Consider the following 18,122-nt stretch of genomic DNA (forward strand, 5'->3'; position numbering starts at 1 on the left):
TTTTTAGTATCTACTGTGTGTTGTAATCAGCCAAATGTTTTAGTTAATGAAGATTGCAAGGCACTCAGGACTTTTCTGTAAGAAGCCAGCAATTAGAAGAACTTTCATTGTGCTGAAAGATGGATTGTATATATGACCTCTGTGACACACAGCCAAATTTGATACCCAGATTATAAAAAGTACTTGCAAACCAGTTTTTTGAGCCAAAGAGATACTACTAAGATGTATCTGAAAGATACTTGGAAGCGCTTTTGGACTCTTGGAGACTTGTCAAAGAGGTGAGTAATAGGAGGCTGAATAAGTAAAAAAAAGAAAGAAGCCAAATCAAGTTTTAGTTTTTTCTTTTACAAAGACTGCTACTGTCCTGTTTTCTTTTTCTGTTTTAATCTTGAAAAATACAATTTTCCAAGGAAGGATTAACCAAAAAGGGAATTGATAGGCTCTGTGAACATGCAGAAGAGGAGAAGCCAAGAGAATGAATAATACCCATGAACACATTATTAATGGCTACTGAAAGATTGAACTGTTAATACTGCAATTATAAAACACATATAAGTATTAGAGATAAGTACAGAGACATTTAAACTAAGAGCATGATCGAGAATGAGAAAAGCAACTTTTCTGAGAAGGATGGCCAATTTTCTTTTATTTTCTTTTATTTCTTTTATTTAGACACAAGTTTTATTGATGGAGCTTGGTACCTGCAAAACTCCACTATTCCCAGTAGCCTTTTTATTTTTTCCCCTTCTTCTTCCTCTAGACGGAGGGTGAGAAACAGAAAGGAACAGAGAGAGGAAGCAGCATTGCTCCACTGCTCATGAAGCCCTCATATGGTAGCCCAGGACTCAAATCTGGGTCCATATAACATGGTAACAGTTGTGAAGCACCTGCTAGCCCCCCCATTTATCTTACTTCTTGATAATCTTTGAACAATAAATAGGCCAAAGTAGGGAACTATTCAGCTGCAGCTCTCTGTTCCTAAGTTGTGCTGTTCCCTCTCATCCATTGTGTGCTTTGTGGAAAGCTCCTCTCTTCAACATCTTTACATGGGCATATCTCTCCAATACTTCAAAACCTATTTCTTTTGTTGCTGTTCCTAGAACTTCATTACTCTGGACAAACTTTTTTCATAGGAAGTGAGAAGCAGAGATAGACACTCACACATAGAGGAAAAGGCTTCACAACATAGGATTTTTTCCCCAGTATGGTGTGTGAGTTATCTTTCCAGTCTTCAAAGTCTATTTCAAACCACTTCTTGGTCTGGTGTTACCAGATAAATACTAACTATCTGTTTGAATTATATTTTAAAGAATGATTTTTTTTTTCTTTTTCCTCCTCCAGGGTTATTGCTGGGCTCGGTGCCTGCACCATGAATCCACCGCTCCTGGAGGCCATTTTTTCCCCCTTTTGTTGCTCCTGTTGTAGCTTCACTGTGGTTATTATTATTGCCCTTGTTGACGCAATTCGTTGTTGGATAGGACAGAGAGAAATGGAGAGAGGAGGGGAAGACAGAGAAGGGGAGAGAAAGACAGACACCTGCAGACCTGCTTCACCGCCTGCGAAGCGACTCCCCTGCAGGTGGGGAGCTGGGGGCTTGAACCGGGATCCTTACGCAGGTCCCTGCGCTTCGCGTCACATGCGCCTAACCCATTGCGCCACCGCCCAACCTCCAAGATTGATTTATTTATGAGAGGGGGACACACACACACTCACAACATCACTGTGGCATATGAAGTACCACAGATGAAACTTGGGACTTGCTATGTAATCTCCCAGATCACAAAGATTTATTTATTTACTTTCATACAAGAGAGAACCAGAAGACTGGTTACCTCTGACTTATGGTGGTGCTGGGGATTGAACCTAGGACCTCAGAACCTCAGGCATGACAGTATTTTTGTATAACCACTTCACTATCTCTCTTCCCCTTCCATACTTATAAAATTACAACTCCTACTCTTTGGAGGGGGATTTCTATCCCAAGTTTGTTACTCTTTAGGTTTACGCATGAAGAATAAAAGAGCCTTGTTTGAGTCAAATCTTGCTTGTGTTTGTCCCTTTTCCAATTTGTATATGAAAGGATCTGACAGAGGCACTGGGGATAGGTTATAGTCCCAAGTCACTGACAGGCAACATTTGTTACCAACCTTAGTAAGTTTCTTGATCTTCTGTTCAGAGATCTTAGTTTTACTAGCAGTTGAGGTTGCCTTCTCATTGTCATCATTTGATGGAAAACACTCCCATGTGCTTTTAAAAGAATAAAAAAAATGTTAAAACTAAGTTCTTGGGACAGTGAGTAAGTATAATAAAACTAGTATTTTTCTGTATCAGTGATGCTGAATTATAGCAAAGGCAAAAGTCACTCACGCACTCTAAATGAGTTGATAAAGATGATAAAGAGATAAAGTATAGTGTTAATGACTATCAACTTCCCTAAGGAAAACTTCCAAACTGGCCCCTGGAGCTGTGACTACATCAGACCATCACTTGCTCTGACATGATTTCATCCAGGTTGTAAAGAATTAAGGGTAGTCTGAAAAGCATGCCTGCCTCCTGATGGTAGTTAAAAAAAAAAAAAAACACATAAAACTAACTAAATGATGAATCAAGGAGAGGAATAATTGTCAGGCTCTGAGCTCCATGATCTAAGAACCATATCTGGTTTTATTTTTTTCTTGTCACCAAGGCTTCACTTCTGGGTTGACTCATATATATATATATATATGAGACGGAGACAGAAGGGTTAAATTCGCTCAGCACTGAAGCTTTCTCCAAGGAGGTGAGGGCAGGACTAGGATCCCAGTAGTCTACATGGCAAAATAGGCATTCTCTAGGTGACTAATCTCTTTGGTCCTTGCTTTATTGACACAGAGAAATTGACATGGAAGTGGGTAAGGATAGAGAGGGAGAGAAAGAGAGGCACCTGCAGCACTGCTTCACTGCTTGTAAAATTTCCCCTGTGCAGGTGGGCAGGAGGGCTTGAAGCCTGGTTTTTGTGCATGGTCACATGTGTGTTCTTTCAGGTGCAACAGTACCCAGTCCATTTGTTTACTTTTTTAAACTTTATTTTATTTGATAGAAAAGATAGAAATTGAGAGGGGAGGGAAAGAGAGACAGAAACACATGCGGCACTGCTTCACCACCAGTGAAGCTTTTCTCCTGCAAGTGGGGACCAAGAACTTGAACCTGGGTCCTTGTACATAGTAATACATGCACTTAATCAGGTGTGCTACCACCTGGCCTGTTTGTTAAATTTTTAAGGAAAAGAAGGAAAGCAACATGTAAGTGCATTACCTCTCCTTGATACTGAAGGGTCTACTTCAACACCTTTTTCATAAGGGGTGCCTCCATTCAAGAAGAGTTCATAAGTTCTACAAAAGAATTACATATCATTAAGATACATAGTATGGACATTCTGAAACACTGGAGTTAGTATATACTTTAACTAGTTTATATACAGTCACTAATTTTATCTGTCTTATAAGTAAATGAGAATGAAAATTATTGATTGTTCTGTGAGGTTATCATCTCAGTAAGTAACTCAACTTTGGCCATAGAAAATATATTTTTCAATATTAAAATGAAAGATGATTGTTAAAATATTCTGATTTTAACAATTATCAGTAGGTTAGTGGTATATTTATATGTGTGTTTATATGTTTTGAATCATAATTTGAAATAAAGCTATTTTATATGCTTATGTGTTTATAGTTTTTAAATTATGAAAGTAGCATGTTAATCATTTTATAAAATTTCTGAAAAGCATAGTAATAAGTAAAAAAAAAAAATCCCTCCCCTCCAGTTTGTCAAGCCCTTTGTTCTACCTTTTTCTATGTAAATGCAAAAATGTATAAATCATAAAGCTAAAAAGTGATGTTTTCTCCTAAACTTGCACACTATGACAATGTAGAAGATAGTGGGTAGAAGGCTTCTTTAATCCTACTGAATCACCTTTCTTAATTCTGCTGCCCAGAGGCAGAACTGCAGAATAGTTTATATAAAATCAAATATGCGCACAAATAGTTTTTCATGAACAAAAGTGGAGTTAACAGTATACATACTACTGTACAACTTACTTTTTCATATAATAATATAATCTAGAAATGGTTCTGTATCAATACACAAGCCTCTACCTCATTAAATAGTTGGAAATTACTTTTGGAAAGGAGTGGTAGACACAATTTTCTCTTTCATTGACTACTAGTAAAATCCCTGAACATAAAAAGAGAGAATCACAAGAAGTCTAGGCTTCTGTATTCAGGGTATGGATGCTGGGTGGTGTTCCCTCAGCCCTTTCATTGGATCACAGGTTACAAGGACTTTCACCTCTGCTCCAGCTAAGTAGCCCACACCCACACCTTGTGGGGAGCTGAGGCCACAGGTGTAAGGAATTACTCTTCACAACAAACCTTTGTAGTAGGAAGTATAGCATGCAGTTTAAAAGATAAGTTAAATTGAGGCTTGGAGAGACAACAAGGAACTTGGTTATAGTTACACAGATAAGAGCCTCAACTAGCAGCCTCAATTTTTTAATTCATAACCTAGGATCTTAGTCACCAGCCTACTAGCTGCTATCTGTATATCTTCTGTGCATTTCCTCCATTGTAAACTGCAGTAGTGGTCCCAAGACCACAGATATAGGTTGACAATTATTTCTTTAACTATCTATATTTATATATATTTTCCCAGATGGTCCTGCCTTTTCTTCCCATATAAGTCACACTTACACCTGCATTTCTCATTAATATCCTAGAATAAGACTTTTCTGATTTTGCCCATTGGAAAATTTGGATTGTATTCTTATTAATTTTTGAGAGCTTTTTTAATATTAGGGAATATATATATATATATATATATATATATATATATATTTCCAGTTTGCCTTTCATCTTAAAATTTTAATTTGTTTACAGTGGCTGTCTGTTGAGCTTTCAAACTATCACCTTGGACTTAGCTTTCCCACTGTATGGAAAAGACAAAGTTTTATTTTTGTTTTCATTGCCTGGGGTTTCACTTCTCCGGGCCAAGTTTTCAGCTAGAGAGAGACAGAGAGACAGAGGGAGAGAAAGACACCATTGCACTGAAGCTCTCCCCCTCCCAACCCCCCCCCAGCAGTGTGGTGGGGACTGGACTCCAATGTGGGTAGCATGCATGGCAAAGCAGACACCTTCCCAGGTGAGCTATCTTGTTGTCCTAGGATTAGGCAGTTTGAATACCAGGAAAAGTGTTAGTTGACAGTGTGAACATCTTCTAAAATACTTGTTCTATAGGTTTTATTTCTTCTTCTACAGGGTGAAGTTATATGCTGTTTTCATATATTACCACAAAGAATTAAAATCAACATTAAAGGTCTTCTAGTACAACTTACTGAACTTCTAATATAGCACCTACTCTTTTATGAAATTATTCATCTGGAATATATATATCCAACTTACCTTGCTGGGATAGGGATTCCACTATCATCAAACAATTTAAGAAACACCCAGCCACAACTTAATTCTCCTCTTTCACCAGTTGACTAGTAAATAAAAAGATATACAAGATTTAATGTCTGAACCAGACAAACTTATAAGCACATACCAACTCCTTTTAAAGGAATCAGATAACTTTTTACTAAAAAGTTCTTCACAAGAAAATAATGTGAAACAAAGTGGAGTTCCACTAAATAGCAGCAGGAGTATTTAAAGAAAAATCCATTGCCAATAAAGTGGCTCAGTGGGTGGACTGGGGAGACAACTTGCTAAATGAGGGGGGTAGGGAGGCAACTTGCTAAGCTAGAGCACAAGGTTTGCATGCCTGAGATCCCAAAGACTCCAGATTCAATTCCACTCACTAACATAAGTCAAAGCTGAACACTGCTGGTCTCAGTCTCTCTCTCTCTCTCATAAGAATATGTAAGTAAATAATTTTTTGTATTTTTTAATTGCCACCAGTTATTATGGAGCCTTGGTGCTGGCACTATGAATCCACCCTTACTGGCAGCTACGTTTCTCTTATTTCTTCTTTCCTTCCTTCCTTTTTCTTTTTTTTTTTTTTAAATGGTTTTTAATTATCTTTATTGATTGGACAGAGATAAGCCAGAAATCAAGAGGGAAAGGAGAGCGAGGGAGAGGGACAGCTGCAACATTGCTTCATCACTCGCTAAGCTTTCCCCCTATAGGTGGAGAACAGAGCAGTGGGTAAATAGCACAGTGGTTATGCAAAGAGAGTCTCATGCCTGAGGCTCCAAAGTCCCAGGTTCAATCTCCCACACCACCATCAGCCAGAGCTGAGCAGTGCTCTGGTTAAAAAACAAACAAACAAAACCAGATGGGGACTGGGCTTGAACCCAGGTCCTTTTGCATTGTAATATGTGTGCTCAACCAGGTGTGCCACCAACCAGTCCCTTCCTTATTCCTTTCCCTTCCCTTCTCCTTTTTTTTTTTTTCCCTTTTCTCCATTTCTCTTTCTCTTTCTTTCCTCCCTTCCTTCTCTCTCTCTCTCTCTCTCTTTCTTTCTCCCTCTCTTTCTTTCCTATTTGATAGGGCAAAGAGAAATTGAGAAGGGAGGGGGAGAGAAAGAAAACCACCTACAGACCTGCTTCTTTATTTGTGAACTCCCACCCCCCCCACTGGAGGTGAGAAGCTGGGACTTGAACCTAGAATCTTGTGCATGGCTAAGTGTGCACTCAACCCAGTGTCCTACTGTCTGGTCCCTAAATAAACAGCTTTTAAAAAGTGGCTCAGTGGGCTGGGGAGACAGCATAATGGTTATGCAAAAGACTTTCAAGCCTGAGGCTCCAAAGTCCCAGGTTCAGTCCACAGCACCACCAGAAGCCAGAGCTGAGCAGTGCTCTGGTAGTTCTCTCTGTGTATCTTTCTCTCTGTATCCCTCTTTCACTAAAAATAAATAAAATATTAAAAAAAAAGAAAACCTCTTGTCCTCAGGAATTAAAAAAGTGTCTCAGTGGGTAGAGTACTTATTTCTCTTTTCTACAGCACACACGAAGGAATTTTCCTTAAAGAAATAAAAGAATGGTATAATACCACTAATGTAGCAATTGGTTCTCTGGGTTACCTTGATATCAAATATGTATACTTACCAAGGGATTATTAGAATGTGGAAATATTTAATTACTATCACAGGCACAGACATATGGGTTTAGTAGTTTATAGGAAGTAAGCTAATTCAAGTTTCTTGTGTTCCCTTTATAAAAATAACCACTGTGACAGGTCTCTTAATCAGAACTCCCAGTCACTAGGTTCACTGCGCTCTCACTCTGGGAGAGGTCAACCACTGTGCCAGAATGCTACTAAGCACTTTTTTCATTTTCTTTTTCTTTTTTCTTTATAACAGTTTCTGCAACATCTTAACCTTTTCAAATATTCATTAAAAACTCAAGTTTCTATACACATTTATTTGGAACTCCATATGAAATTAGAATCATGGGGGTCAGGCAGTGACACACCCAGATAAGCCTACACAGTACTAAGTGCAAGGGCCCTCTCAAGGACTTGGGTTTGAGCCCCTGCTCCCCACTTGAAGAAGGTCTGCTTCCCAAGTGGTGAAGCAGGTCTGCAGGTGTCTACCTTTCTTTCTCCCTCCCCCCTCTCAATTTCTCTCTATCCTGTACAATAAAATGGATAAAGTGGCTGCCAGGAGCAGTGGATTCATAGTGCTGAAAAAAAAAAAAAGAAAGAAAGAAAGAAAGAAAGAAAAGAAATTAGAATCATGGCCATTGACTGGGCTGGGGAGATAGCATAATGATTATTCAAATAAACTTTCATGCCTGAGGCACCAAAGGTCTCAGGTTTAATCCTCTGCACAATCATAAACCAGAAGTGAGCAGTGCTCTAGTAAAACAGACAAATAATAAAAATAAATAAACTATGGCTACTTTCATTCTTCAAGGGTTTAAAAATTCTACTATGGGGGACTGAGTGGTAGTGCACTAGGTTAAATGCACATGGCACAAAGCACTAGGACTGGCTTAAGGATCACGGTTCGAGCCCCTGGCTTCCCACCTGCAGGGGGTAACCTCACAAGCAGTGAAGCAGGTCTGCAGGTATCTATGCTTCTCCCCCCCGCCCCCCCATCTTCCCATCCTCTCTTGATTTCTTTCTGTCCTATCCAAAAACGACAGCAATAACAACAACAACAATGATAAACAACAAGGACAACAAAAGGGGGAAAATAGCCTCCAGGAGCAGTGGATTTGTAGTGTAGGCACTGAGCCTCAGCAATAACCCTAGATGTAAAAGAAAAAAATTCTATTATACATAGAAGTTTCAATTATTTTACTTGTATTTATAGACATGTTTTTCAAATTTCTCTTTTAAGTGAAACATTAGAAATCTTATCTTTCAACTGACATACATTACGAATATATGAAATTCCAAGTTCAAATAATACTCCAAGATCTGGAGATGTGGAATTAGACCTGATAAAACAATCACCATCAAGCAAGCAGGGCAAGATGCCAGTAACCTGAAACAATAAGGAAACTAAAATTACTCCTATAAATTAAAAATGGAAGAGTCTACAGGTTCATTTATAAAAGTTTTGTAATTTAACACTGTAGTGTTTTCCTAAAGCATGTAAAAGTCAGATGAATTGAATTCATGTGATTTGATGTTTTAAAATTTAACATCTGTGCGAAAGGGCTCTACTTACTTTCACATAATTTGCTTAAAGGTTAATAAGAGCACAGAACTTTGGTGGTAGGTGTGGTGCGAATACACCCTGTAATTCTACAGTCTTATATCCCACTATAATCACAAAGAAAAAGTTTTTAAAAAGGTTAATAAGAAATAGGGACTGGGCTGGGGAGACAGCATAATGGTTATGGAAGACTTTCAAGCCTGAGGCTCCAAAGTCCCAGGTTCAGTCCCCAGCACCACCATAAATCAGAGCTGAGCAGTGCTCTGGTAGCTCTCTCTGTATCTTTCTCTCTGTATTCCTCTTTGACTAAAAATAAATAAATAAAATATTAAAAAAAGGAAAAGAAACAGGGACTGTATCTAGGTCCCCAGACATGGTAGAAAAATTTACATATATAATAATACATTTATGTTAACTACTGCTTATAAACTGACCTAAAATTAAAGACTACATACATATACTTGCTCAACTTTCCTGGTGTGTACATTGTAAATTTCCCTTTCTCTTCTCTTTTGCTCATTCAACTCTTTCTCCTTAAGGAGCCACATCCCTCTTTCTTGCCTATAAAATCCAACCTGTCCTTCAGGTCTAGTTTCTATTTTATAAAAGCCTTCCCTGAGCCTAAGGACTACAGTAATTTTGCCCTCCCCTGTGCTATAGTCTTGGAGCCCTATAGCTTTTATATTATGCCTGTGTCACAGTTATCAGCAGAACCTACCCCATGGGTTAATCTAAGGAGTAAGTGAAATGTACACAGGGTCTAGCATAGTATTTGGCAGAGAGCCATGGATGATATTGCTATTATACATGAATAAGTTACTTCCTTAGTGACATGTAAATTGTCATGATCCCTAGGAAGAATGCATTGCACCAAACAGATGTTAATTTTATTCAACAAAATTTTAACATACATTTATGAGTTACCCCTCCAACTATTCATTTTATATCTGGGAAAGCATTAATATATTTCTTCCAAACACATCACATACACAGAGATACTGTATCAGAATTTTGAGGTGCTATACCAAAATATAAGCAGTGGGTGCTCAGAAGATACAGATTTGTAGGAGTTGTAGAAAAGGGGGATACATGTACCACAAGTGAGGTGTCTGGGTCTCCTTCTCATCCTGCGCCCTCACTCACTGAACATCCAACTGGTTTTAAGATTTTTTTGACATAATAAGAGGAAGACTAGTGATGGATTCATAGGATCATACAAGGGAGTTGTTATGGAAAGGAGGTAGAAAAAAATTAAAGTAAAACAAACTATAGACAGTGTTACAAAGAGAACAACAGAACCTGTTCATCTTCACTGGCATCTATATCACATTGACTAGGTGCTTAGGAACCCCTTAGCCTCAGCCAGTCTGTTCTGTTCCAGCTTTAAGAGCACGGAGGTATAAAGTACTAGTTCCTTAGACACCAAGCTTGATCTTATCTGAAAAAAGCACAGTGCTCATTAACAGAGCTAGAGATTTAATTTTTAAAAAACACTTCCTAAATTTTATCTTTTTTGTTTTCACTTTTCATCAAAGGTCATTTTCTAGATATAACCCCTAAAACTCATTGAATGAGATGATTCATAGTAGTTTAACAATGGTGAGTCAGAAATGTGAGTAATTTTTATCAAAATCTTCAAAGAACTTCATAGAATCTAAAGATAAGTTTATGTGGCTCATAAGTTCTGTGTTAAATGTTATTTCAGGAACATACATTTAACAGTCCAGTCTTAGAAATTAATTATATAACATTTACTAGTTAAGATAAAATTCATTTTTCATTCTACTTATTTGCCAAATTACTTACCTGAGGAGAAAAAGTCCATGTTTTAGGCTTTTTTGGTTGCCATGTGGCTCTGACTGTATGAATGTTGCTCAAGACCTGAAATGAGATTTTCCCATTTGAAATTATACTGTAGAAAAATCCTAGAACCAACACCACTTCTGCACCTCATATACTCAACAGTGATTATACTAGCTGGATCAGAGGGAGACAAGGATTTCCTACAACTTACATTTTGCATTTCTATTCCTTTTTCTTTTAAAATCAAGTATACATGTAACTTTCAGTAAAAAAAAAAAAAAAACAAGCATTACTGATAAAATAATGGAGGATCTGATAAAATGAATACAGTCTCATTATCTTTGTACTATAAATAAATTCTATTAGGTGGAAATACCATCTGAGATAGGTTTATCAAAAAGTAAGTGAAATTTTGTGCAGGCTGGCAAGTGAGCACAGCGGATTTGCAAAGATAAAGTCCCAAGCTTGATTCCCAGCACTACATATACTATAGCGGCAGTTTGGTTCTTTCTTTCTTTTTAAATAAATAAAGTGAAATTTTGGTTTAAAAAATTAAGACATGTTACCCACAAGGGTATCTCATTTTTTCTTTTCCTCTTCCTTCTTTCCTTCCTTCTTTCCTCCCTTCTTTCTTTCCTTCCTTCCTTTCTCTTTCTTTCTTTCGTGAGAAAGGAAGAAAGAGAAACAAAGACCAGGACACTGCTCAGTCCTGGCATATAGGGATGCAGGGGATGGTTGGGTACCTCAAACCTCAGGCAGGAACCTCAGGCATAACTATTATAAAGCCTCCTCTCACCCTCCCCCCCCAAGAGTGCTTTAAGACACATTCTTAACATCTGAACAGAAGGACTTTCAAGAAATCCTCTTGTACCTGACATTGCTGCTTTTTTCTTTCTTCTCATGTTTCCAGGAACACAGATCTTCTTCCTCACACAAGAATCTTAAATTTACTCTTATATTCTTTTAATTGTCTTTATTTAATTGATAGAGACAGCCAGAAATTGGGAAGGAGGGAGAGATAGAGGAGAGAAACAGAGAGACACCAGTAACACTGCTTCACCGCTTGTACAACTTTCCTCCTGCAGGTGGGGGAATTAGGGGTTTGAACCCAGGTCCTTGTGGTGCATGGTAACTTGTGTACTCAACCAGGTGCATCACCACCTGGCCCAAGATTTACTCTATTTTTTTTTTACATTTGCCATTAATTTTATTATTATTATTTGAAAAAATTATTTATAAAATGGAAATATTGATAAGACCATAGGATAAGAGGGGTACAACTCCACACAATTCCCACCCCCAGAACTCCATATCCCATCCCCTCCTTTGAAAGCTTTCCTATTCTTTATCCTTCTGGGAGTATGGACCCAGGATCATTATGGGGTGCAGAAGGTGGAAGGTCTGGCTTCTGTAACTGCTTCTCTGCTGAACATGGGTGTTAGACATGTATTTGTATTATTGTATTAATAAGGTATTTCATATATAGTTCATTACTCTGCTCTAAAGACAGATAATGCTAACAAAGCATACACAGTTATATAGCTTTCTTCAAGATCTCTACACCCAAATTCTCCTGAAATTTAATAATTTATAAAAAACAACTATAAGAAATGAATATCCTATATCATACACAAAACAATGAGATATAAAAGAAATAAGAACTGGGTAGGTGGGGGGCTGAGCAGTGCCACACCCATGTAAGAGCACATATTACCATGTACAAGGACCCAGATTTGAGCTTCTGCCCCCCAGCTATAAGGGAGATGTGTCATGACTGGTGAAGTGGGTTTGCAGGTGTCTATCTTTCTCTCTTCTTCTTTACTTCTCCCTCCACTCCCAATTTTTCTCTCCAATACAATAAAATGAAATAAAATAAAATGAAATAAAGGAAAAATGGCCACCAGGAGCAGTGGATTTGTAGTGCTGGAACTGATAAGCCTGGTGACAATAAAAATAATAAAATAAAAGGAACAAGATCTGTAAAGAAGAGTTCAAACTTCTGGGTGAAACTGACAGATCTTATTTAGTTCAGTCTTTTGAAAAGACAAATTTTCAGATATTTGAAACATAATAAGAATATTATATTTCACCCAAATAACTTTCTTTCCCTCCCTCCCCTCCCCCTCTCAATTTCCACCTGTCCTAATAAAAAAAAAGGGGGGGGAGAAAAATGGCCACTGGGAGCAGTGGGTTCATAGTGCTGACATCAAGCCCCAGCAATAACCCTGGTGACAAATAATAATAATAATAATAAAATTAAAAGCAAAACCAAAAATTTTCAATAAATTTTCATATCATCATGTCCTGAGTTGAATCCCTGGTACCTCAAGTACCAGAGTGATGCTCTTGTTCTCGTTCTCTCTCTCTCTTTCTTTCCTCTCATTGGCAAATACATAATAAAAAAAATAATTAGACATTTGTGGTGTCAGCACTGCTTCCCAGTGATAACCCTGGAGGCAAAAAGAAAAAAAATAATTAGAAAGCAGTGAGAGACAATGCCTGCATTTACCAATATGGAAAAAAAAATCCAGCAATAATAGATTTCTCCTCAGACACCACAGAGGCCAGAAGGAAAAGCAAAATGTCTTTTGAGTGCTAAAAGTAAAACCCTAGCAAAATATCCTTCAAGAATGAAAGGAAAGCAAAGATAATCTCATAAAAGGAGGGACTAAGAGCATTTGTAGACAGCAGGCCTATCCTGAAAGACTGAATAAAGAAAGTTCTCTACACAAAAAGGAAATGCTAAAAGAGGGAATCTTCGAATATTAGAAAGGAAAAGGTTCCTTAGAAGAAGGCCAGCATCCTCAGAGCTCAGGAGCAGGCTGCTCAAAGCCAAAATAAGCCAAATTATGATTTTTTATGGATACTTTCCATAAAGACAACAATAAACTTATTGAAGAAATGAAAAAAAAATTATAACTTCTAAATTTGGAAATTAAACAAATTAGTTTTATAATTAACATGCATTCTTCTCACATGAAACAGCTTTAATCATTTTGATGTTATTAAAACTAAAACCCCAGCATTTGCTTTATGTTCTTATATATGGGAACAGAGGGATATATAGCAAACAGTATCTAACCAGACTAAGGAAAAGTAAAGTCATCTTTCCTTGGTTACTGATGACACCTACTGGCTCGTTTAAGGAAGTTTTTTTGTTGTTGTTTTGTTTTTTAATTTTTACTTATTCTAGGTTCAGGTGAACAAAAAACATTTCCCTTATGTTAGGAGTTATTAATAATATATCACAAGCAAAGATAAACCCACAAATTCTTCTAAACTTAATTCATTTTCAATGTTCCCTAGCTTATTGGAAGACACCAACATCCATCCAAATGTGGATGTCAAAGTCTACGTTCATGCTTGAGACTCAGTCTCTCTTATAACTCTACATCACTAAATTGTGTATCTAAATATCCACCTAGACATAACTTTCATCTCTACCTCCAATTCTCTAATCTAAATTACTATCTTGCATCCAATTCTTGGAACACTTACTATTTTCCTTGTACTGTTTTAAGTACTTCTAAATTTCTTTATTATTTTTTTTTAATTTCTTTATTTATTATTGGATTGAGAAAGAAATTGAGAGGGGATGGGGAGATAGAGGGAAAGAGACAGAAAGACACCTGCAGCCCAGCTTCACCACTAGAGAAGCTTTCCCTTTGCAGGTGGGGACCAGGGGCTTGAACCTGGGTCCTTGCACACTATAATGTGTGCGCTTAACCAGGTGCATCACTATGTGGCTCCAACTTATTTTTTTTATTCAATGCAGTACTTGGGGATGAACATAGATCTGTACATGTGCAATACTATTAAGTCATCTCCTGCTCTGTCATATATGTTACAGTACTGAAGGGTTAAGACCAGAGGCTCACACACATACAGTATGCAGTCTATCTGCTGAATCACTTCACCACGTACAAACTTTGCCCCCTAGCATCAGGTCCTCATGCATGCATCATTTTATTACTCCTGGGCCAACTATTTGGTTGTCAGAAAAACCATGATGCATTTTTGCATAGAAAAACAGAAAAATATCTCATGGCTTTTCCCAGCAATTTAATATTTCATTATTTTTGTACTATATAGAGAAAGGTACAGAGGTAAAGAAAGAACAAAACAATATAGCATTAGAGCTTGTCCTGGTGTGGTGGCACTCCCATGTGGCTCCAGAGTTTGATTCTGGGTCACTCACATGGTAAGACACATGCCCTACCAGGTGAACTGTCTTCCAGCCCAAGTCTTCTTCTTTTTTTTTAAATTTTTTAAATCTTTATTTATTTATTTTGAATAGAGACAGAGAGAAATTGTGAGGGGAGGGGGAAATAGTATGGGAGAGATACAGAGAGACACCTGCAGACCTGCTTCACCACTCATGAAGCTTTCCCCCTGCAGGTGGGTACCAGGGGCTTGAACCCAGATCCTTGCGCATTGCAATGTGTGTGCTTAACCAGGTGTGCCACTGCCTGGCCCACAAGTCTTTTTTTTAATGCACTGTCAGGGAGTCAATCTAGAACTTCATACCTACATGACAGGGACTCTACAGCTGAGTCATCTCCTCTGCCTCCTCATTGTCCTTTTAATATCTTCAGGATCTATGGTCAGGTTTCTTCTTTAATATCAGACGCTGATAATTGTTTTCTTTCTCTCTCTTTCCTTTTTGAAATGTCTTGGTCACTCTAACTAGGCATCTCTCAATTTTATCTTTTTCAAAGAATAAAGTTTTGCTTTTTTTGATGATCTCTGCTCATTTGTTTTCTGTATTTTTCATTTTATTCTTACCCTTATTTTCTCTATTCTACTTTTTTCTATTTTATTTTTTACAGAAAGAGCGACGTCAGAGCACCATTCCTCCATTTTATGCACTATAAAAGAGAGATTGAACCCAGACCTTCAGGCATGCAAAGCATGTGCTCTGTGGATTCCCCCCCTTTAATATACCTTTCTTTTTAATTGAGAGAGACAGCTAGAAATAGAAATCTCATTTAACTCACTCTTCCTTTTCAAATTCTTGAGCTGGTACTACATCATGTGTTTTTAAAACTTTCTTTTTATCTACATATGCAATTATGGTTCAGATGCTCCTTAAGAATTATTTAAGGTTAAGCCAGAAACAGAAGGATGAATATGGGATGATATCACTCTAAGGCAGAAGCTGAAAAACAAGATCAGAAGAGAAAACACAAGTAGAACCTGAACTGGAGTTGGCATAGTGCACCAAAGGAAAAGACTCTGGGGTGGGGGTGGGGGGAAAGAATACAGGTCAAAAAAGATGACAAAGGACCTAGTGGGGGTTGTATTGTTATATGGAAAACTGGGGAATGTTGTGCATGTACAAACTATTGTACTTACTGTTGAATGTAAAACATTAATTTCCCAATAAAGAAATTAAAAAAAAAGAATTGTTTAAGATACATCTCACAAACAATTCCATTATTTTTCTTTTTTAAAATATTTTATTTATTTATTCCTTTTGTTGCCCTTGTTGTTTTATTGTTGTAGTTATTATTGATGTCATCCTTGTTGTATAGGACAGAGAGAAATGGAGAGAGATGGGGAAGACAGAGAGGGGGAGAGAAGGATAGACACTTGCAGACTTGCTTTACCACTTGTGAAGCGACTCCCCCGCACGTGGGGAGCCAGGGGCTGGAATTGGGATCCTTTCTACTGGTCCTTGTGCTTTGTGACACATGCGCTTAACCCTCTGCGCTACCACCAGAGGGTGGCACAAGGTGGCGTGAAGCACAAGGACCTGCACAGGATCCAAGTTCAAGCCCCTGGCTCCCCACCTGCAGGGGAGTCACTTCAAAGGAGGTGAAGCAGGTCTGCAGGTGTTTATCTTTCTCTCCCCCTCTCTGTCTTCCCCTCCTCTCTCCATTTCTCTCTGTCTTATCCAACAACAGCAACATCAACAACAATAATAACTACAATAATAAAACAAGAAAGGCAACAAAAGGGAATACATAAATAAATAAATAGTACAATACTTTGTACACTTAATACCTGAACTATGTACAAGATAAAGATTAATACCTTTTTGAAAGTGAAATATTTAAGACTCAGAAGAGTCAATTGTGATATACCAACATCACAAACTTAGTTACTGAGTTAGGAGTCAAACTTATGTCATCAGAAGTCATATGGTTTACACTCTACAAACTATTAGCATATATACTTTTATCATATAGCATGTATTTTACACCTGTAACGTATTTTCATAACATAGCACATTTATCATACATATATATATGTATGATAGGAAGTGTTAGAAAGACCCTATGCAGTATAAGTTTAATACACAGTATTAACAAATGGTTATCCAACTGGTTTAAGTTAACTTAGTTAACTTAAGTAACTTAACCCCCCAGTAAGCTCACCTTGTTACCATCAAATAGACAGAGGCGTACATGTCTGCTAAGAACCTGGATACTTGTTCCTGGAAAAGGAATCATTTTACAGCTCCAGAGGGTCAGAATCAATGAAACACGACTTGGTCTTGACCTAATCTGTGATAAGAAAAAGTAACTGTAAGAAAGATTATGAGACAAATTTATTTTCAAAGCATCTGTTAGAAATACTTAAGAAAATATACATCTAGTAAAAAAAGAATAAAAGAAAGATACACACAGATAGTTTCAATGGACTATTAAATTAAATAAAAACTTAGGTAATTTTTTCATAAGTACTTGTATCTAAAAACATCTGCATTTTGGGGTAAGTGCAAAAAGAATTGTGATGAAAACAAGTCAGTACTAACAGATAAAGTGTGTGCTGTGACCATGTGGTATTCATGTATTAGGGTTCATTCTGAACAGCTCAATATTATACAATATGAATAAAACCTACTAGAAGTTCATTATAATCTTATAATCAAAGATATCTGGCACCAATTTACGCCTATAGCTCCTCCTTCATTTAATTTTTCAAGTATGTACATTGCTACTTTGTTTCTTATACTTTGACAGAGAAAGTACACCTAAAAAAGTATAGTCATGAAATACTGCCACCATCTTTATTTCTAATACTTTAAAACAGTACTACTACTACCACCATTTAATCTGACTACTCAAATCTGTATCACATGCATAACTCAGATTGTGGACTAATAAGCATTCTGGCTTCTTGTTTAAGAGTACCTTCAATTCTTAATATTCTGCTTCATAGCCATGGGCCTCTTCATTTAAAAACTTGTGTTGCAAAAAAATCAGGGATTATTTAGTAGTTTTTTTTTTTTTTTTGGCCTATTTCTTTCTTTATTTATTGTAACTAGACCACTGCTCAGCTTTGACTTACGTTAGTATGGGAAGTTGAACTTGGGACTTTGAAGCCTCAGAGTTTCCTTACATAACCATGATGCTGTTTCTCCCTCATCTTTTAAATTTAATTAACAAGAACTGAATATTTAATTGTCTAGGATATGTTCATATAATAAAATTAAAGTAAAATAAAATAGACTTAATACAACGTTTATACTAACCTGCACTAGGTGATACTTAATACTAAGAAGTTTCCAGGAAGTGCTTGGGTTAAAAGGAAAAAAAAGGCACTAAGATTCTGTTATCCCTTCCCACAAAATCTGACCAAACTCTTTTTTTATTCATCCATTGAAGCTCTGAGGGAAGAAAGCCAAAAAGTAGGAAGTAAACAGGAAGCATAGGGTCATGATATACCTCACC

The 18,122-nt window shown here is 37.2% G+C and overlaps 1 protein-coding gene across 1 annotated transcript in view; it reads right to left on the minus strand.

The window, feature by feature from the left end:
* The window catches only part of NPHP1 (nephrocystin 1), a gene marked incomplete at its 5' end in the record, with an annotated part of 42,833 nt that overhangs the window by 13,017 nt on the left and 11,694 nt on the right, over positions 1 to 18,122 (minus strand). Inside the window, 6 exons of the mRNA XM_060184580.1 lie at positions 2,148 to 2,247; positions 3,295 to 3,371; positions 5,436 to 5,518; positions 8,356 to 8,466; positions 10,447 to 10,521; positions 16,824 to 16,952. Coding sequence (XP_060040563.1) covers positions 2,148 to 2,247; positions 3,295 to 3,371; positions 5,436 to 5,518; positions 8,356 to 8,466; positions 10,447 to 10,521; positions 16,824 to 16,952 — 575 coding nt within the window. The remainder of the gene's footprint in view (positions 1 to 2,147; positions 2,248 to 3,294; positions 3,372 to 5,435; positions 5,519 to 8,355; positions 8,467 to 10,446; positions 10,522 to 16,823; positions 16,953 to 18,122) is intronic.

This window comes from Erinaceus europaeus, unplaced genomic scaffold (genome assembly GCF_950295315.1).
Source record: "Erinaceus europaeus unplaced genomic scaffold, mEriEur2.1 scaffold_787, whole genome shotgun sequence".
In the NCBI taxonomy this organism is placed as follows: domain Eukaryota; kingdom Metazoa; phylum Chordata; class Mammalia; order Eulipotyphla; family Erinaceidae; genus Erinaceus; species Erinaceus europaeus.